Source organism: Xenopus laevis, chromosome 6L (genome assembly GCF_017654675.1).
Source record: "Xenopus laevis strain J_2021 chromosome 6L, Xenopus_laevis_v10.1, whole genome shotgun sequence".
Lineage (NCBI taxonomy): Eukaryota > Metazoa > Chordata > Amphibia > Anura > Pipidae > Xenopus > Xenopus laevis.
Window position 1 is genome coordinate 68,774,659 of NC_054381.1, and position 21,431 is coordinate 68,796,089.

A 21,431-nucleotide genomic window follows, 5' to 3' on the forward strand; every position below is an offset into this window, starting at 1 on the left:
CACTCCCTTCCCAGAGACTATTATCCCACTGTTACTATAGGCACCATCTCTCCCTACTATACCTGCTATCCCACGGTCACACTCCCTTCCCAGAGACTATTATCCCACTGTTACTATAGACTCCAGTCGCTTATTCAAAACAATTCATGGTTGCTAGGGTAATTTGGGCCCTAGCAACCATCATACATAAAGTCCTTTAAGATGTTTGCCCTGTTTTAAAGCTTATTTGTATTGTATATATGATGCATGCATAGGTGACAATCACAATATTCGAATCTCCCGCCCACACACTGTTGGGAAAGAGTTGGAAAGCAGATTCTTCGCACCGGATTCCTGGAATTTGGCTAATAGAAATTGGTGTCTGTTGCTGTCAGGGCTACTCTGCAGATTCCCCCTCTGCAGAGATTTCTGGGAGATATTTATATATGATATTGCCACTGTGACACCCTCTATGACTCTTGGGGGTATTTATACGTGATATTGCCTCTGTGCTATGGGTTCTAGGGGTACATGTAAATACTGATTTAGTCCTGATTTACATCCTGAGCTAGTGGGGGCGTGGCCATAAAGGGGCATGGCCTAAAACATTTCTCCTCGGGCGTGGCTTTCTTCAGGGGGCGGGGCTACACATGGCACACCCCACCACCCCTTTACCTTTTTGTTCCAAATTCAAGCACTGGGTGTAACATTTAAATTCGCAATCCAGTCACGTTTCATCCCACCAGGTCTCATGATACCAATTATATCATAATTTTTAGAGCATGCAAATAATTCTAGGTCTCCCATTTTACCTGACAAACTCTGTACATTTGCCAGCATACAGCGGTTTAGATACAAGACTGTACTTCCATAAAAGTAAGCATTCATTCTTTGCTATACATACATATGCAATTTTTTTTAAGATACTGTAAATGAGGGATTGCTTGCCTTTTGATTATCTTGAAGTCTCTGTAAATCTTTTAATACACGTTCTGCTTTAATCTTCTCCTCCAATGCACTGGTGGCCTGTAGGCAGTACACAATAGAAAACACAATACTTAAATAAATGTTTATGTAGGTTTTCATTTATCGAGGTCATGAAATACAGTATCAAGTAGGTTTTGGCTCAAAGCAATTGTACTTTCTGAGTAATAGATGTAAATAACAGAATTGTGTGTGATTCACTTAAAGCATGTCACTTGTCACTACTGACACAACCCTGGAAAAGCTGGCAGTAGTTTCACATAATCGTTTTCTGCAAAGGAGCATATATGGAAGCAAGTACCTTTCTGAATAGCATCAATGGTTGCTCAATTTTGTGTCCAAACTAGTGCTTTGAACTTAGTTTTGGATAATTGGCACACCAATAACAAATGTATCATGTACTGTCTCTTTAAAACTTCGACCATTCGCCATCTAAAACCTGTGAATTGCTATTTTAGAATATGGGGGACCACCTAGAACCTATTTGGAGTCAATTGTTGGAGTTTGAGAAATCAAAGTTTTTTTTTAAATACTTCAAATCGAATTTTCGATCGAATACGATGTTACTTAGATTCCAACAATTCGAATACCGCCTATTCACCACCAGAAAAAAACTTAAATTTTTTAAATAACATTTGGTTGGTCTTTTTTTCTTTGAATTTTGAAGTTATGGGAGTTCAAAAAAACTCCCATTACTTAGAAATTCGATCCTTGATAAATCTGCCCCTTAATGTTGTACTTTGGCTTTAGCTAAGCATATATTAAAGTTTAAGTTCAGTCTTGCAGGAATGAAAGCAAATGTAGCTTTGTGATGCCATCTATTAAAGGAAATTGCATGCATACATGCTCCTTGCATTTCCATATACAGTAGCTGTACTAAGCACTGTGTCTATCTTGCCTCTTCTGCTAAATCATGTACAAACTGACTGAAGAACAGGTTAACAAAGTTAACCAATTATTTATGTTTGTATGAATGATGTAACCTGTTTGCTGTTCTATAAAAATTCTTGTCGTGTCAGAACAATGCAGTGCACTGAATAACAAATCCTTCCTTACATACAATGACAATGACATAACCTATTAATATGTACACAAGGTGTCTTTTGGAGAATTTGATAACAAATCTGAATATAATTACAAAACGATGTGTCCCGTAAGAGGCACACAAATGTAAGTATTAATAAAATGCCAACATATTCCGTGGTGTTGTACAATAAATGTGTATATAAATTAAACATACAAGAGTACTTATATAAACAACCAATAACCAATACAAGAGGTTAAGTGCACATCAATTTCAGTATACCGCACTGCTCAACAGCTGCATGTTAACAGGTATCGAGTCATCAATCACTGATGCCAAACAAATGCTGTGATTAACAAATTTGATAATGGAAAGATATGTTCTTGTTTGTAAATGACATGTTATCTCTTAAAGGGGTTGGTCACCTTTGAGATAACTTTTAGTATGATGTAGAGAGTTATATTCTGAGAGAATTTGCAATTGGTTTTCATTTTTTATTATTAAAGGTTTTTCAGTTATTTAGCTTTTTATTCAGCAGCTCTTCAATTTGCACCTTAACCAATCTGGTAACTAGGGTCCAAATTTCCCTATCAACCATGCATTGATATGAATAAGAGACTGGAATATGAATAGGAGAGGGTATGAATAAAAGGGTCGGTAATAAAAAGTAACAATAACAATACATTTGTAGCCTTACAGAGTATTTGTTTTTGTTAGAAGGGAGTCAGCGACGCCCATTAGAAAGCTGCAAAGATTCAGAAGAAAAAGGCAAATAACTATAAAAAATAAACAATGAAAACCAATTGAAAAGTTGCTTAGAATCGGGTGTTCTATAACATAATAAAAGTTACCTTAAAGGTGACCCACCCCTTTAAACCATCTGTTACTTTTGCATGACATTTCATAAAAAGTTAATGGAGGAAAATCAGCCCCTCAGTAATAGCATAGCACAATGATAAATTAATATTTTAAAACAAACACTAAAAACTAAGTATGCAGTATCAACAGTGTTACCTGATACTCAATGGTTTTTAATCTTGCCTTCAGTTTATCATTTTCTTCTTGTAGTCTTGCAATCTCCTTTAAAAAAAAATGTATGTGAAAATAAAGTATAACATAATGGTCACTGCCTAAATTATTTTACTACTGTTCATCGCAGGATACAAAAGAGGCTAGCAGATATTATTTAAATCATAAAGGACAAAGAAAGTTTAATTCACAGTCTAATTCACTATGGAGGTGCCAATATGTTAATGCACAACCTAATGAATGAAATCACTTTTCTCCACCTACCGATGCGCCACTTCTGAAACAAAGACACCTGGAAATCTTTAGATTTCCAAAATATATATATATATATCTTTGGGCAAATAACTTATCAATCATAAAGACAGACAGGTACACTGGAGGATCTGCTGTTAAATCATAGTACATTAGGAGGTGCACAAGGATAACTATTGTCATAAATGAATCTCAACATGTTCAAGTGCCACCTGATCCCTATACTGGGTGTATGTGTAGATTTCTTTAGTTGGTCAGGGCCATTTTAAAGTTTAACTATTTCTAACCATAATGTGAGGCATTTAAAATACCACATGTTTTTGTTTCTTTGGGTGTAGCTCAGGTTCGTCCAATCATTATTTTATTCATGAGCATACTCATGAGCAACTCTAAGAAATAAAATGTTACTTAAAGAAAATGTTGAGTATTTAAATGAGTATTCCAAAGCATGTTAAAGCTTTTGGTTCTCAATAAAAATGATTATAACATTTGGTATCAAATCTCCTATTCATCTGCTGTTGCCTTTTTTTCTGCCCTTCTTATTCCCTTGCACTCTTTGCCAGGGCCACCATCACAAATCTTAAGGATCCTGTACAAGTTATTTGTCTAGGCCCCCCTATGAACACAAATACAATTAATTGTTCTAATGATGAAAATGTATAGGTCCTACCAAGGTAGATAATTAGAATACATTTATACAGCCTCCTGCCTTTTGTAGACTTTTTTTATGCAGTTTATTATGGAGGAGAAATTATCTCTGCACAGGTAACCTAATTATCTTCCTTTCAATGAACAAACATTGTTCCCCATTTACCTTATTTAGTTCAAGGAATAACTAAAACTATATCTTTGGTCATTAAAACAATACAAAGTCATGTTATACACAATCCGTATTCATTGCACTTGAACAAGGTGGTATACTGCCCCTTTCAGAGTGTCATAAATTGGATGCGTTAACCTCAGCTTTTTATTCAATGAGCTTTGAGTGTATCCCTAATTTTCCCACAACTATATATATAGAAATATTATATTTATGTTTACCATATTCAATATTAGATAACATAAACAACATATTGTAATCAAAAGTACACCATACCTTGTTAAGCAGCTCTGATGATCCACCTTCAAAAAGGGGTGCAAGTTTTGGTTTAATCATCTCTGTATTTGCCTAAGGATAAATAAATACATAAATGGCTAATAATATCACAAAGTATTAAACAAATTTGCTTCTTTTCTTTTCAACTATGATAAAAAAAATAGTTTATTTTTAATCTGTTCACATATATATTGGAAAATTATTTATATTGCGTAAAACAGGTTGAGCAAAAGCCAAGTAAACTTATCTAGGAAGACAATGTAAAAATAAAATTAAAAAGAACCCCAATGTGTTGAAGAGGAACCATTACTATTATAAAAAATATCCACTAAACTGTGGTAGTGTTCAGAGATCCTGGATTTCAGTACAGCAGGCACTCTTGCAGATTAAAGGAGAATTTAAAGGACATGCAAACCCCCCACACAAAAATGTAATGAGTGAATAGCCTCTTTGAAATCTTCAGATAACTGCCACTCTGGTTGTTAAAAGGTTAACAGTAAGGCTGCAGCATCCACTTAATCACCTAGAAATTCTTCTCCTCCTCTTACCCACTCTGCCCCGTCCCTCAGGAATTTACTTTGGCTGTTGGCTTATGAGCATGCTCAGTTCTTCTCAGCTCAGATTACTAAAAACACCCTCCAGTCTAACAGCCAATGAAGAGATAGCATTGCTGGCTCCCATAGAAACTCTAGCTGTCTGCTCCTATTTTTGTCTCCTAACCACCTTCTCCTGAACTCAGCTTAACCATTACAGTGTTCAACCCCAGCAGGACTTTTTATCAAAGTATATTGTGCCTGTGTAAATCTGCATTCTGCATTGCATGAACTTTACAGCATACATGTCCTGTTTGCAGATGTCAATCTTACTGATGATGTGTCAGATGGAAAATGGCCGCCGGGTGAAAGCTATTTGTTTTAGGAAAATGTGATGCCGCTGGCAAATGGAGGGGGTATATGCAGTACAAATGATGCGGCTTGGGTGGGGAAGATATGCCCAACTTATAGACATGGTAGGAAAATGTAGGCTTTACATGTCGTTTAAACCCTCCCCTTAACCCAGCCCTCTCCACCGACCTCCATCATGCTCCCTCCATGCAGTGTCTACTGCATTCCAAAGTTTCCCTGTATGTGCAGCTGCTACAAAACTGCCTGCCAGTGCTTGCAGACAATGTAAAAATAAAATTAAAAAGAACCCAATGTGCTAAAGGAGAACCATTACTATTATGTAGAAATCCACTAAACTGTGGTAGTGTTCAGAGATCTTGGATTTCTGTACAGCAGGCAGTCCCACAGATTAAAGGAAAACTTAACCCTCCCCTTAACCTCTGCCCTTTCCACCAGCCTCCATCAAGCTCCCTCCATTCAATGTCTACTGCATTCCAAAGTTTACCTGTATGTGGAGCTGCTACAAAACGGCATGCCATGGCTTGCATTCAGAGAATTTCAGCCCAAAATATGCAACTTCGCATTTCAGTATCATGGCAAAATGGCCAGTGATGGGGAAAAGCCATGGGTGACTATTTGAAAATGTAATTGCTCTTGACAGCAATGTTTGTTATACCTCTCTGTTCTCTGGGATATAGTTTTTAAACAATGTAGCAGGAACCAGGTCGTTTAATCGACTGCACTGCAACACTGTTTCACGAGTCAGATCCAGGATTGCAAAGAATGTAAACAATCGGATATATACTGCTTTTAACAACAATTACATTTTGAAATAATTTGCTAACTACTGGCAGGAAGTTTGAGGCCAAATGAATAGTCATTTAGCCTCCCCCAACTGTGAGCACAGCTTCCGTCTGAGTGTGGCTACAGTGAGCAGAGGTGAGATAGGCAGGCATTTTCAGGCTGATCTTTGCTCAAAATAGCTGCACTCAGACAGAAAGGGTGCCTGGTAGTGTAGTTAAAGGAAGCCTCTGATTAGAGCAGCTCCACCTCAATAAATTCCACAGGGTAATAAAAGCGCTGGATATGTTTTGTGTGCCCTAAGTGAGGTTACTGTGAGGGGTTATAGTGCATCAGTGCATGCGGTAAACCGATGTTTATCCTATACGTGTTCATGTTGAACTATATCTAAAGCCCTGTCCAAATCTACTAGTAAATCACATCTACTGCAATACAACTAATACATTCTCTTATGTATTAATTGATCTTTAGATCTCCACACACATAGTCTCCACTAAGCACATAAAAGTTTTCTTGGAATCCTGCAGCTTCAATCTGTTCTTGCCACAACACTGACTTATTGACTAGGCAGATGATAGATTTAAAGTTAAATCCAACATGTTGGAAGGCTAAAGGTGAATTTGGAGCAGACACATGCAGTACAGCTAACAACACATGTCCCCAAAGAATGCAGAAGATGTCATTCACCGACACATCAAAAGGAAATTGTTATGAAGACTTATAAACAGTTAATAGGACACTTTGCTCTTAAAGTAAAAGATAATTATTGACTTGTTGTCCCCAGTTAACAAAATCTCACTATAACAGATCCCCCCAATTCATAAATTAAAAAGATAAATCCTTAAGTAAAAAAGGCACCTTTTTGCTGGATGAAGAAAATTCAGCCTTTTCAAATTCAGCAACTTGCTCCAACAGTTCTCTGAAATAGAAAAAAGGGTAAGCACAGATGCAGCCACTTTTTGTGGTGTGTTTAACATGCTGTAATGCTAGAAAAGTGGCAGCAAGTGAGATATCTTAAGTTGTCCCTTTGCGTTTATCGCAGTTACATGCATGCAATAGCTTTGACCACTAGAGGCCGCTTAGAGCTAGCTTTTGCTATAGCTACCAGCTTACGTGTGTTACAGAGAGGAGGAGAGATCCCAGGATCTTCTAAGCTTTAGAATGGGGGGGGGGCATATCTTTTAGTTGTGAAGGCAGAACAATTCAAACATTATTTAAATAAACGTGTGGACACATAAAAGAATAGTACAAAAATCAATGATCAAATGCAACTCCTACCGCCTCCACCATTCATTTATCCTCTTCTGTTTATGTTAATTTACATTGGCTGCAGGACTATAAACTGAGTATTTTTATATACAGTATAGTTAAGCCATCCTCCAGTTTTTTTTTTTACTGTGCCTTTAGATAAATCACAGATAAGAGAACTATTTGAACTTCCTATATTACATGGGTTTATGCTGGTGCAGTGAGCAAGGTGTTCATTTTTGATGGAAAAGGTTGTGGGTTCAATTCCCCTCTGCCTCTGAATTTTTATTATTTTCTCTAATTATTACTGCAAAGTAAAGTTTACATTTGATGGCATATTAAGTCAATCATGTTATATTAAAGCAAACAAAAAAAATGAAAATACATAGTAGCACCATCAATTTACCACACTGACCAGCATTTTCAGAACATTTAGCAACGAAATGTTTCCAAACCCCATTTTTTTTACTATACATTATAGACTCTAGGGGCAAAATATTTTGCCCCTATAACTATTCTTCAACTCCATAAAATGATTAGTATAAGGACTAAATTTCACGATAACTCTTGTAGGATGGTGTCGGATTACCGACCGACTGCAACCGACAAATTGGATGGTGTTGCATGGGTCAAAATATCATTTCAAAAAATCTGATCAAAAAATCTGATGCATAAACTAAATATAACATTTCCAGGGTTGGACTGGGCATACTACTTTTCTCAGCCTGCAAAAATTACTGAGGCTGAGAGCAGAAGAGACAACACTCTGTGTGCACTTGCTAATGCCTCATCCCTCTTCTCTGGATTGTTGGTTAAATATCACCCTTCTCCCGAGACAGTCTCTCTCCTACTGATTTATCCCGTCTCACTGACTATTTGTCACACTGATGCACCCTGAGAATTTGCTTCATCAGGCCTGGGCTGGGCTTCAATATAGAGCCTGCCATTTTAAGTACACAGACGACCAAACAGCCCCCAACTTTTTGCATTGTGCCAAAATCCACCCTGCCTACAGAAAGAGAAGGGGGTCAGCCTGCATATAATCCATTTGTCTTGCCCTAGCCTTAAAGATCTTTCATTCACTATATGTTAATTACCATGTCTGTATGTATGCTGTTATATACAGGCCCTAATTTGCTGAAAGATTGCAAAGGCCTGGGCCTAGGGTGGCATTAATTAAGAGACGGCATGCCACCCATCTGCAGGGGTAATTGGCTAGATTCTGGAGCACTAAGCGCTAGCCACATGGTCGGACTGGCCCCCGTCTCTTGTGGGCCCCACAGGGCCAGATCCGCACCCAGCGCATATTCTCCTCTTCCTGCTGCTTGTTGCTTATGCTCGTACGCATGCGCACACACACAGAGTGGGTGACCAGTCACGCACGCACACGCATGGGGGGTGGAGGGGGGCCCTGAGGTAGCAGCCCCAGGGGGCACTGGGCCCCCAGTCCGACCCTGACTAGACACTTAGTGTTTCAATAAGAAAGTATGCGCGCAATCTTTTGGGAGGGGCGAGGGTGCCGGAGGATGCAGGCCTCTGGGAGCCCTCTGGGGAAATCCATGCCTGGTTATATCTACCACGTAACTCCACTTCTGTAACAATATGGAGGGCATTAAGCTGGCCATACACAAAGAGATCCACTCTTCTGGCTATATATTGGGTTAATCCGACCGTTCGACCCTAGGGCCGAACGATCGGATTATAACAAGGCGCAATGGGCTCCGATGGGTCGGTCGCAGGAAAAATTAAACCTTCCCGATCGATATCATGGCCAGACATCGTTTGGGAAGACCTGTTGGAAGCCCCCATACACGGGCAGATAAACTGTCAAATTGGTCTAAAGGAATGATATCGGCAGCTTTATCTGCCCATGTATGGCCACCTTTACTGTGTGCCATAGGCCTAATTGATCTTTGGTAAATCTCTGCTCAAAGAATTGAGGGCCTTCTAAATTTGAATGGTCTGACACTTCCCTTCTTGGCACACACACGGTATACAACCCCCACCTCTTTATTGTTTGGACATTAATCACCTTAATTGTGCATTCCTGTGATTGACTTTAGGAGATTTGTACTAATTATATCTAAGCAGTACAGAGCATTGTTTAGCCACGGACATGGCCTCAGCTCATTTGCATTTATATGCACAAGGGTTTGTTTATGTTAAAGCATTCACACATGTAGGACTGTCACTTCCTTCAAGCGCTTAAAGAGATTTTCTTATGATTTTTATGATGTCATTTTTATTCCTAAATAAATGACACTATTTACATTGCAAATAATTCACTCTACAATTTAAAATTCCATTCCTAACCCTACAAGTATATTTTTTGTTATAATATTGGTGTGTAGATGCAATTTTTTTTGCCTGTTTATGTGCTTTCAGAAAGAGCCAGCACTTTAGGATGGAACTGCTTTCTGGCAAGCTGTTGTTTCTCCTTCTCAATGTAACTGAATGTGTCTCAGTGGGACATGGGTTTTTACTATTGAGTGTTGTTCTTATATGAACCAGGGAGCTGTTATCTTGTGTTAGGGAGCTGCTATCTGGTTACCTTCCCATTGTTCTGCTGTTAGGCTGCTGGGGGGAGGGTGATATTACTCCAACTTGCAGTACAGCAGTAAAGAGTGACTGAAGTTTATCAGAGCACAAGTCACATGACTGGGGCAGCTGGGAAACTGACAATGTGTCTAGCCCCATGTCAGATTTCAAAATTAAATATAAGAAAAATCTGCTTTTCTTTTGAAAAACAGATTTTCAGTGCAGAAGTATGTTGGAGCACTATTAACTGAGGCATTTAAAAAACAAAACATGTTTTCCCATGACAGTATCCCTTTAAGCTTAAAGGGATACTGTCATGGTAAAAAATTCTTTTCAAAATGAATCAGTTAATAGTGCTGCTCCAGCAGAATTCTGCACTGAAATCCATTTCTCAAAAGAGCAAACAGATTTTTTTATATTCAATTTTGAAATCTGACATGGGGCTAGACATTTTGTCAATTTCCCAGCTGCCCCTGGTCATGTGACTTGTGCCTGCACTTTAGGAGAGAAATGCTTTATGGCAGGCTGCTGTTTTTCTTTCTCAATGTAACTGGATGTGTCTCAGTGGGACATGGGTTTTTACTATTGAGTGTTGTTCTTAGATCTACCAGGCAGCTGTTATCTTGTGTTAGAGAACGGTTATCTGGTTACCTTCCCATAGTTCTTTTGTTTGGTTGCTGGGGGGGGGGAAAGGGAAGGGGGTGATATCACTCCAACTTGCAGTACAGCAGTAAAGAGTGATCGAAGTTTATCAGAGCACAAGTCACATGACTTGGGGCAGCTGGGAAATGGACAATATGTCTAGCCCCATGTCAGATTTCAAAATTGAATATAAAAAAATCAGTTTGCTCTTTTGAGAAATGGATTTCAGTGCAGAATTCTGCTGGAGCAGCACTATTAACTGATTCATTTTGAAAATTTTTTTTTTTTCCCATGACAGCATCCCTTTAATGAGCATGTAAACACCCTTTTTCCTCCCCTCCTTGATATGTCTGTATATTCTGTTGATGGTCCGGATACATACAAAATATTGTAATTATAACTGAAATCACATAGCACTCTTATTTTGGATGTACATTGTATGGGTCATTTTCAGCTGCAAATGTGGCTGCTTAAAAATGAACACAATTTGCTGTGGCGAGTAAACCTATTTATTAAAGATTTGTACTTTCATGCACATACGCTCCCCCACCACTGTATAGTTGCACAGTTAGCTCATTTGTTCGTCCAGACTGTGATTTAAAGCAGGCCCTGGAATTTAAAGTACACTGAGGACTAAACAGCCCCCCCCGCCAGCTCACTACATAGTGACTATCAGGCCCGGATTTGTGGTGAGGCCATAAAGTCCCGGGCCTGGGGCGGAAAAAAATATGAGGGGCAGCATGCCATCCAGCTGCTTTCTGAGGAGCACTGCTCTGGCAAATGTGCTCATGGGGAGGGGGCAGTGCGGGCGCTAGGACCATGCAGCCCAGGGGCACCAGGACTGCATGGCATAGGGACGTGGCCTAGGGGCAACTGGGAAGGAAATCCGGCCCCAGTGACTGTCTATGGCATCTTGCAGAAGTCCCTCTGGCAATTGCCAGAATCCACAGATTGCTGGTTCGGGCATAATTGACACTCCAACAGCAAGTTGCAAGATTGGAGTGGAACATTGGGGGCCCCCCGGGACTGTTAGTTACCAGGGGCCCCCTCCCAAATTCCAAACTCTTGCATACCCCTCACCCACCACTGTGCACGTGCTGTTCACATCACATATTCTTTTCTTAATTGGCAGACGATCGGGGTAACTGGTCTGGGCAGGTAGGGGGTCCATAAGGGCCCATACCCACTGTTTTTTTTTCTGGTGTCCTGCCGGCCCAGTTTGACCCTGGCAGGTTGCATTAATAGTTGTACAGAATTCTGTCCAAAACTTGCATCTCCCACTTGAATCTGATTCACAAGCATCTGTATGCACAGTTGTACTCATTTTGATGTATCAGATGCAACTGTATTAGATTGCACTCTGCCCTTGTCCACAGTGATCCTGCAATGGGTAGATTAGATACTGGTGTCCAAAATTGCACTTTACTTGCAGTAAAAATTGCCCCTAATGTTTTTATAGGCAGTATATACATCCTGTGGTGTCTTTTCAATTTTGCACAAAGGTGTTTAGTTTTAGAAACACTTACATATATTGCAAAAAATCGTAAAGGACTTTAAAACTGTGCAGCTCATATTTTCTACCTTTAGTAATATATTCCATGTGACCCTCAGTTTTATAGTATTTTATATTGAATTTGACACAATTTGAATTTTAGGAAAAGTTTTTTAAACGTGGTATTCACAAGATTTGAATTCACAACCTTCTCCATGGAAGGTCATTACTTAAATCACTAGGCTACACAGCCTATGTTTCAATACTGCTTGAAACTGTCTCTTAAGGCTAATATAATATACATAACCATAGTTTTTTGGTGGGGTGAGGTACTCGACCATGTCTTTTGAAGCAGTTCTTGGCAGATTACTAAAACCTAGAATCACAATGCCCACACATTTATAGTGATTTGGCTGTGTGCCTTCTAAAAAATACATTGGTGTCAGCTTTTGTACTAATAAATTAAGGTATCTAGTTGACCCAATTTTTGACAAGGGGGATCTCGGCAGCAGTGAAAAACAGTAGCTGAGAGGAAAACTAGTCCAGGCGCCACCTGGTGTCTGTTACTGGAACTGCACCGATTGTAATTTAGAGTTTATCTTTTCCTAGACGTTGGGACAGCGTGTTTCTCTGCACTGAAAGCGACTAGCGAGTTTACTCTGATCCGTTACAGCTCGCCAGACATACAATTTAGTCTGGCTTCATCTGTATCAGTAGTTATAGAAAGCATGACATAAAAGGGAAGATATTAATCCATACATCAACATTTAAGTATAGGTTAAAGAACTGAGAGTGAGAAGTGCTTTATGAAGTGTCATCTTTAAAACAATCCCTGTTTCTGTAAATTGTGGAATCATTATAGGTGCACTAAGGATGCTGGGACACCAGGAGATTAAAGAGATTATTTACTAAAATCCAAATTTTTTTCATTGTTTTAATAAAAAAGCTCAACCAAACTCCCATCCCCGGTTTTGCCTTATTTATTAATAAAATAATTATAATCAGATTGGTAAAAAAACTCAACAAAATCAAGCGAAAACCCAAATCATACTATTTGTTTCAGACTTTCTTCACGGAATTGCTCAATTTTTTGGGGGTTTAACTTTTTCTCTGTTTTGGTATTTTAGCAGGTAGCTAAGGTCCAATCTACACTACTAACAGTGGTTTGAATGACTTCCAAGATGAACAGGAGAGGGCCTTGTAATCCACAATTTTCAAGACCTGTGGTTTTCTGGATAAGGATTATTCCTGTAATTTGGATCTTTATACTTTAAGTCTATTAAGTTTATTAATATAAAGAAAAATACAATTTTTAAACATGTGGATTATTTGATTAGACCTGTCAATCAAAATCTGACTGACACCAGTATGAGAAGAGAGACAGATTCTTAAGGAGGGAAAGTGAAGTGCAATCAGATCATTTCAGAAAGGGTACAGAATTTTTAAATGACTAATAAAAAAAGGACTGTTTACACTTCAAGGAGTTGTTCACTTTGAAATCAACTTTTAGTATGATTTAGAAAGTGATATTCTGAGAAGATTTGCAATTGGTTTTCATTTTTTGTTTGCAGTATTTGAGTTATTTGATTTGGAATTTGATCAGGCTGAAGGAAGGTTCAGTATCAACTAAATGTAGTGTGGAGCACATCAGCATCCTAGGAGAAGTATATTAAAAAAAAAAGTGGCAATAACAATACATTTGTAGCCTTATAGAGCATTTGATTTTTAGATGGGGTCAGGAAAGTTAACTTAAAGGTGAACCAGCCCTTTAAGGGAGGTATAACTATGTATAAATATATAAGGAAGCATACAACAAAAGCTCTGATACTTTATTCTCCAGTAGGGTCCTTCCAGGTTATGCAAGGGCTTATTAGAAAATTAGAGTTCATCTTAAGATGCAAAAAGGGCAAAAGTTTTAATTTAGAGTAAGAGCTATAAAGTGGTCAAATGCTCTCAAAGCAGTTTTGCTATTGGATAGTTTCAAGAGAGGGCTGAATGCCATTTTAGAAACATGCAAATGCAAAATACAAATGTTACAGATACTAATTCATACCTGTTTTCAAGTTCTGAAATATCTGTATGAAGTTTTAGGTACCACTTTTCTGCTTGCATAAACAGTTGGCGGAGCAGTAGAAAATTTGTGTGGGCAGAGTTGATAAGTTCCAGATCCACTTCACCATGCACCACTGCTTGAAGTCCTTGCAACATTTCTGCAACTTCATCAACAGTAAAAGTATCCTCTACCAACCTAAAAATAAGAGAGTTAAATGGGGAAAGCGTAAAAAAACTGGTGACATTATACATTAGGAATATTCTCTAACAGCTTTATTTATGTATTTTCCCTGTTTATTAAAACATTTAAGATCTTCAGTCTCATTGAAAATGAAAGGAACAATGTGATTCTTGGGGGGTTTCAACAAATTGTGACTATTTGATTGGCATAGGAATGCAGTAGACAGTGGTACAGGGCAAAAACAATAAAAGGGCTAAAGAAACAGGAAGAAGGCAAAGAAGTGGGGGGGGGGGGCAAACCAAATTAAAAGAGAGCCAAATAAAAGAGGCAAAAGGAATTTGAAGAAACATAATTCAGCTCTCCCAAAGACAAAGAAGCAATATATGTTTAGAAGCTTAGCCAAGTTGACCAATTATTATGACTGTCTGGGTATAAATTAACTTTGGGCGGTGGCACACGTGGCTACTTCGGGAGATTAATCGCCCAGCGACAAAACACCTCTTCTTCGGGTGACTAATCTCCCCGCAATGCCTTCCTGCCGGCTAGAATGTGAATCGATGGCGGGATGGTACTCAGATCGATTCATTTTTATGAAGTTGCCTCACGAGGAATCTTTGGCGACTTTGGAAAGCCGAAGCGATCCGAGTACCATCCGGCCGTCGATTTACATTGTAGCCAGTGGGAAGGCATTTAGTGGAGATTAGTCGACTGAAGAAGAGCCGATTTGTCACTGGGCGACTAATCTTCCCGAGTAGCCACATGTGGCACCACCCTTAAGAGACCAGACTGTGTGATCTTATTGTATTGCTGTTAGCTGGTTAACAAAAGTGACCAACATAAACAAAAGATAATATTATTTAAAGTAAACATTACCTACTATCCTTCAGATCCTGAAAACAAGAGTCTACTGTTTTGAGTCGCAAAGCCCTTCTGGATCGAGCAAAGCGTATGTAATTGATTACTTCATTTTGATGGTGGTCATTCAACCCAAGTTCAGCCTGCAAAGAAATAGTTGCACGTTTATATTTTCTACAGAAAGTAAAGTGTTTCCAACAGATTTTGTTTTAAATCAAATGCACAGTCCCACACCCCTTTATCATCCAAAATAGAACACCTAAAATTAAAAGCCCTAAAACAATACAATATTTGATTTACAGCAAAAGATTCTTACTGTATCTCTGACTAGAGATGTTAACATTTATACCAGAAACCTTACTCCAATACTGCATATATCCTGTATCTATATCTACCAGAATACATCTTACAAGTTGGTCCAGGGTTGGACTGGGCCTGTGGGACACCATGAGAAACCCCAGTAGGCCTAGACCCTCATGGGCCCAGCCACACAGGCCCGCTGTCTGTCCGAACCAGAGCCAGGGGATCCATTTAGGTTGGCTGCAAGTTTCTACTGTCAAGCAAGCCAGAGTAAGTACATAGTGGGGTTGGGTGGGAGCGATTATGGGAGAGAGATGCCTATGGCTGGCTTGGCGAGCCCTTGAAATAGCAGCTTACTGGATGCCCCAATCAGATGCTGGGTTGCTAAGTATGCATTCATCCAGATCATAATATACAGTCTCCAGTAAACAGTATTTCAAAAATTGTCAAGTAGTACTTTGTAAAACTATGCTAGATAACATGTCCTGCAGGGGCCCAGCACTATTGCTGTAATAAAATCCGCTTACCATGGTGGTCTAGTGATGTGCCCCTGGCGTCCGCCGTGTCTCTAGCAAGGACGCCCGCCGCATGCGTCCAGTCTGTTCCTGTGCCGGCTTCCCTTAGGGCGCGCGCAAGTTCATTATTTAAAGGCGCATGCGTGCTGGCGTGTGCCGTCAGCTCGCAGTGGCACGAAATTTAAAAGCATTTAAAGGCACAGTTTGGATTTACAAACTGCCCGTTATAGGATTTGTTTCCTGGTGCTGTTAGCTGTCGCTATTCTGTTCTGAACCTGATTCTGATTACCTGTTTTGACCCCTGCCTGGCTTTTGACGATTCTACATTCTGTATCCTGACCCCTTGCCTGATTTCCGACTCCGATTCTGCTTAACCCTCTAATTGACTTCCTGGTTTGACCCTTGCCTGCCGGACTTTGTTTGTACTCTGTCTGCCCCGACCCAGCCTGATCTGACTATGATTCTGTCTATCGCCTTATACTGCGAACTTCTGCCCAAAGACTCTTGCCTTACAATTGTGCCCCTCTGCTTGTCTAGAAGCCCTCGCCTTGCACCTCTCGTTTTAAAGTGGACCCGTCACCCAGACACAAAAATCTATATAATAAAAGTCCTTTTCAAATTAAACATGAAATCCAATTTCTATTTTTTATTAAAGCATTCATAGCTGTTGTAAACTAATTTAAAAATCTCAGCTGTCAATCAAACATTGTCTGCCCCGCCTCTATGCCTAGGCATAGAGGCGGGGCAGACAATTACTTTCACTTTCCATTCAGCACTTCCTAGATGTCACTGCTCTCCCCTCATTCCCCCATTCTCTTCACCATTTAATTGTGTAGCCAGTGCATGGGGATGGACATCAGGTCCCCCATTCTGGTGCACAAACAAGATTCTGAGATGATACAAGGCTTGTCTTAATAACAGTGTCCCCAAAATGGCTGCTGTCTGCTTGCTATAATTATGACTTCCCAAACTGATGGAAACAAGATTCAAATAATTTATATAGTGTAATTAAAGTTCTTTTTGCTTGACTAATGTGATAAAATAAGATTTTGAATATTTTTTTTCAGTGACGGGTCCACTTTAAGAGCTGGCGGCATCTGAGTAGCTGAGGGCTCCTCCCGAAGCCAAAGGCGGCTGCTACAGGCAGAAGCACGAGCCGAGACCAGGGTGCTTGGCATCGGTTCTAGAATTAGGGTGCCAACCGTGACAATTGCTTTATTGTTGGTGAGGTTTTTCCTTACAGCTTCTCTTATCTTATCACCAATAGCCAGGTGTGTGTAATTCACTAGCCACTCCTTCTATGATGAAGCGTCCAATAGCGCAAAAAGTGTCAGGAGGGAGTGGCTGACATGAGGTAGGCAGACCGGGGGGGGGGGACAACGACACTGCATTGTGGTGTATTAGGCTTAAAGCTTTGTTTGGATGTATTAATGTGAATTTTTACCATGGATGAAATGCACAAATTAATGTTTTAAGAAGATACTGTGCATGTTTCTAATTTATATATAACACATGGTAGTGGACCCGTGCACAGTTCTTGCTACTAAGATAGCATATACCCCAAAACCATTTTTTTCTATGACACCAGAATTTCCGGGTGCTTGTGGCCTCAAAGTTAAGTTTTTGCTTGCATCCCTCCCTTGTAAAAAGCTTGTAACACTTTCCCCAAACTAAACTGGAATGTGTAAAACCTAGTTTACAGTATATTAAGCATGGGTCTGTTCACACAGAGGACACTAATGCTTATTGCTTATTTATATGGTGTGTATTCTTTTTAATCTACTTTGGCTGGGAAGCTACAAAAAAATAGCTGATAATGATGTCCTATGTCCTTGCTACGAAGTGCCTTTGACTTGCTTTATTGCAGCATTTGATCAGGCTGAATGAAGGTTCAGTATCAGTTAAATGTAGTGAGGATGACATCAGCATCCTAGAAGTATATATTTTTTTTTTTCTAAAAAAAGTTCAAGCCAGATCATTAAAGGGGTGGTTCACCTTAGTTAATTTTTAGTATGATGTAGGGGAGTGATATTCTAAGACAATTTGCAATTGGTTTTCTTTCTTTTTTTTGTGGTTTTTAAGTTATTTAGCTTTTTATTCAGCAGCTCTCCAGTTCAGCAATTTGGTAACTATGATCTAAATTACCCTAGCAACCATGCACTGATTTGAATAAGAGGGTGGAATATGAATAGGAGAGGGCCTGAATAGAAAGATGAGTAATAAAAAGTAGCAATAACATAATAGGTCTAGCTTTACAGAGCATTTGTTTTTTAGATGGGGTCAGTGACCCCCCATTTCAAAACTGGAAAAAATATGAAGAACGCGAATAAATAAAAAAACTACGAAAATATATAATAATGACCAAATGAAAAGTTGCTTAGAATTGGTCATTCTATAACATACTGATATTTAACTTGAAGATGAACCACACCCAGGACATTCCTATGGCTGGGTGTGATCTTTAATACATATAGGAAAGTTATTGTTCATTGGACAAGGGTGGATTTTACTAGCTTTAATAAACAAATAAATGCCCCATGTGAATCCATGATTGCCCAAGAGGCACTACATGGGTGAGGGTAAAGAGGCATCCGACTCGCTGCACACTGCATGCCAACTCATATTCAACAGTACTACTCTTAAGCTGGCCATAGATGTTGAGATTTTTAAAAGATCAGATCCTCATCGCGAGACCACGATTATCTCGGAACGATCGTACGAATTGACCATCAACTAAAAAGACCAATTTGCCAGGAAAACAAAGGGGAGGGAGCTGCCTGCTTGGCCCTGCAAACATAGAGAGATTGCACTGGGACCGACAAAGATATTTTGACCTGGCCGATCAATTTCCTGACAGATGTCGGCCGAAAAATCGTAAGATGTACGATCGTTTGAATCCCACTAATCGCACAATAATTTCGAAGGATTGGTCGGACTTCGCTAAAATCAGTCGTTCGGCAAGAAGAATCGTCGCGTCTATGGGGAGCTTTACCCTACATGGATGCAGCAATTCATAATGAATGTATCTTAGGATGTAAATGCTTTAAATCTTAACATTTAAAGTAACATAATATTGCATTTTTAAAAAGCAAAAAGACATTATAAAAGCAGGTGATTATGTTATGACTATATCCTTTTACCACTTTGAAAGCAGCAGTTATTCAAAACCACAATAAACTAGCTGGACCCGAGCACTACATTACAGCAAATACAGTGGCAACTCGTTCACGCTACGATAACAAAGTTCCTTCCCGGATAATACATATAATATTGGTGGGCATTGTTGTTAAACATCAATAGAGGTAAACGCCATCTTCCAATGGCTTGTACCAATACAGGCCCATCTTACCATCTCTTAAATCGTCAGCCGCCAGCATACGCAAACACCAAACATGTAGGCAGTCGCCCGGTTGCTATGGCGAAAAATCATCGAAGAATAAGGGAATTTAGTCCTGCATTGGCTGTCTTCTGTCACGTGATCATGACGATGCCGATGATGCAAAGTAGGACTTGCTGGGTGCGTCGCGTCACTACAAATGCTGATCCACTGATGTGGAAACAATGCTACAGCGCTCCGTTGAGTATTGGGTTGCGCTGGATAGTATTAGATTTTTTTTATCCGGCTGGGAAAGGATTAAATGTAGGAGTTTATTCAGTTTTTCGCTTAGTGGAATACATCATACTTTCAGTTTCTGTGGTTGCATCAGCCTGGGGGCACTTGCTGCCTGTTCATACATTTACGGGCAGATTTATCAAGGGTCGAAGTGAATTAGAGGGAATTTTCCAAGTAAAAAAATGCGAAATTCAAAGTAATTTTTTGGATACTTCGACCATCGAATAGGATACTACGACTTCGATTTGAAGTAGAATAGTTTGAATATTCGACCATTCGATAATTGAAGTACTGTCTCTTTAAAAAAACTTCGACTTCAATACTTCGCTAAATTATACCTGCCGAAGTGCTATGTTAGCCTATGGCATTTTTCTAAGTTTTTTGGAGTCGAAGTAAAATCGTACGATAAAATCGTTCGATTCGAACGATTTAATCGTTCAATTGAACGATTTTACTTGGACCGTAGAATACCCAAATTCAATGAAAAAAGATCGAATTCGATATTCGAAGTATTTCAATTTGATGGTCGATTTTACTTTGAAATTCGACCTTTGATAAATCTGCCCCTTAAGCTATGGGGGATATTTTTGGAGTGTACAGAGGTTTCTGGTGTGCTAAATCAGGGGTCCCCAAACTTTTTTGACCGGGGACCAGTGGCAAAAAAAAAAATTTCTGCGAGGACGGGGGTCGGTGTGGACTGGGTCGGCAGCAAAATTGGACGCGCCGGCATCCAATTTTGGTGAGCCGGCATCCAATTCGGCACGCCTCGTTTTTGCGCACTGGGCTCGGCGGCGTGAGTGTCCGGGCTGCGCCCGGCGGTTGGGGACCCCTGTGCTAGATAATTTTGGGGGATAGCTAGATTTTTTTTTTTGGTGGGGGGATGATTTGTGTGCTTAGAAATTATGGTTTACTTTTTTTCTAATCTTTGGTGCTGTTTTGCTAGTGTGTTTACTTTTTTTTTTACCCAGAATTTTGAGGTTTTTTGTATCCAGAATTTTGAGGGGAGATGTGGTTAGTCTTTCGGGGAGCTAAGCATTTAGATGTCCTAGTGTGAGAGTGACAGTGTGTGGTGACATTAGATATGTTTGCCTTTGCCATGAGATGTTATAGGTTTATGTCTGTGGCCTGATATGCAGTTGACTCTAGTCCAGAGCAGTGTGTAGGGAAACTAGACGTGCATCAAATTTGAGTGGGTTTTGGCAGCAGGTCAGGCCTCTTGGTATAGACCCTGTTGGATGTGTGTAAGTAAGGCATTGAGGCAGCGTGTCACTCCTAGGTATGTTTGTTTGTGTCTTTGGGGGTAAGGTGGGGGGGGGGGGTTAGACCTTCCGTTTGTCAGAAATGGGGGATAGGTTAGTTTAGTCTGTGGACCTCCAAGGTATGTGTTTCATTGTGGGTACAGTGCTTTGAACCTATAGGTACTTGTCTGACTGTGTTATTTGTACCATATCGGGAAAGTTTAGGTTGTATTGTGACGCCTAGATATATGCCTGACTTTGGAAGGTGGGCTGTGTTGGTGATGCTATATAGTTTTATGGCTACATCAAGTTAAGGGCCAGTTTATAGAGCCCCTAGATGTCTAAGAAATAATGTATAATCTCCATAAGACACTGCAAAATGTGTCGGTTCTATATAAATAACATATGAGATTCACCTCTGCTTTGCTCCTTTGCTGTCATAACATTAGCACTGCATGGTGAGCAGCTTTTGATGTACTGTAAATCCAATATGAGCCTGTATAAATGACTCTTCTTTCCCCATGTGCTTTTTGTACTCTTACGCACCTGTGCACTAGACTTCTCTTTGCAAGTATTGATCTCTTGCATTGCTAGCTTTGACAATGTGATAGGCACCAGGGCAGCCATCAGGGGGGGACAGGGGGGAGAGTTGTAGGGGGCCCGAGGGTAAAGGGGGCCCAGCAACGCCACACTTACTTGATTAGCCGG

The 21,431-nt window shown here is 39.8% G+C and overlaps 1 protein-coding gene across 1 annotated transcript; it reads right to left on the reverse strand.

Moving 5' to 3' along the window:
• Positions 1 to 3,050: 3,050 nt before the first annotated feature.
• lztfl1.L (leucine zipper transcription factor like 1 L homeolog) lies at positions 3,051 to 19,286 on the reverse strand (the record flags this gene model as incomplete). The annotated part of the gene is given in 6 exon segments (NM_001087231.1): positions 3,051 to 3,067; positions 4,365 to 4,436; positions 6,908 to 6,968; positions 14,023 to 14,217; positions 15,076 to 15,200; positions 19,222 to 19,286. Coding segments are annotated over 6 exon segments (473 nt in total), but the record flags the coding sequence as incomplete, so codon positions are not given.
• Positions 19,287 to 21,431: the final 2,145 nt, after the last annotated feature.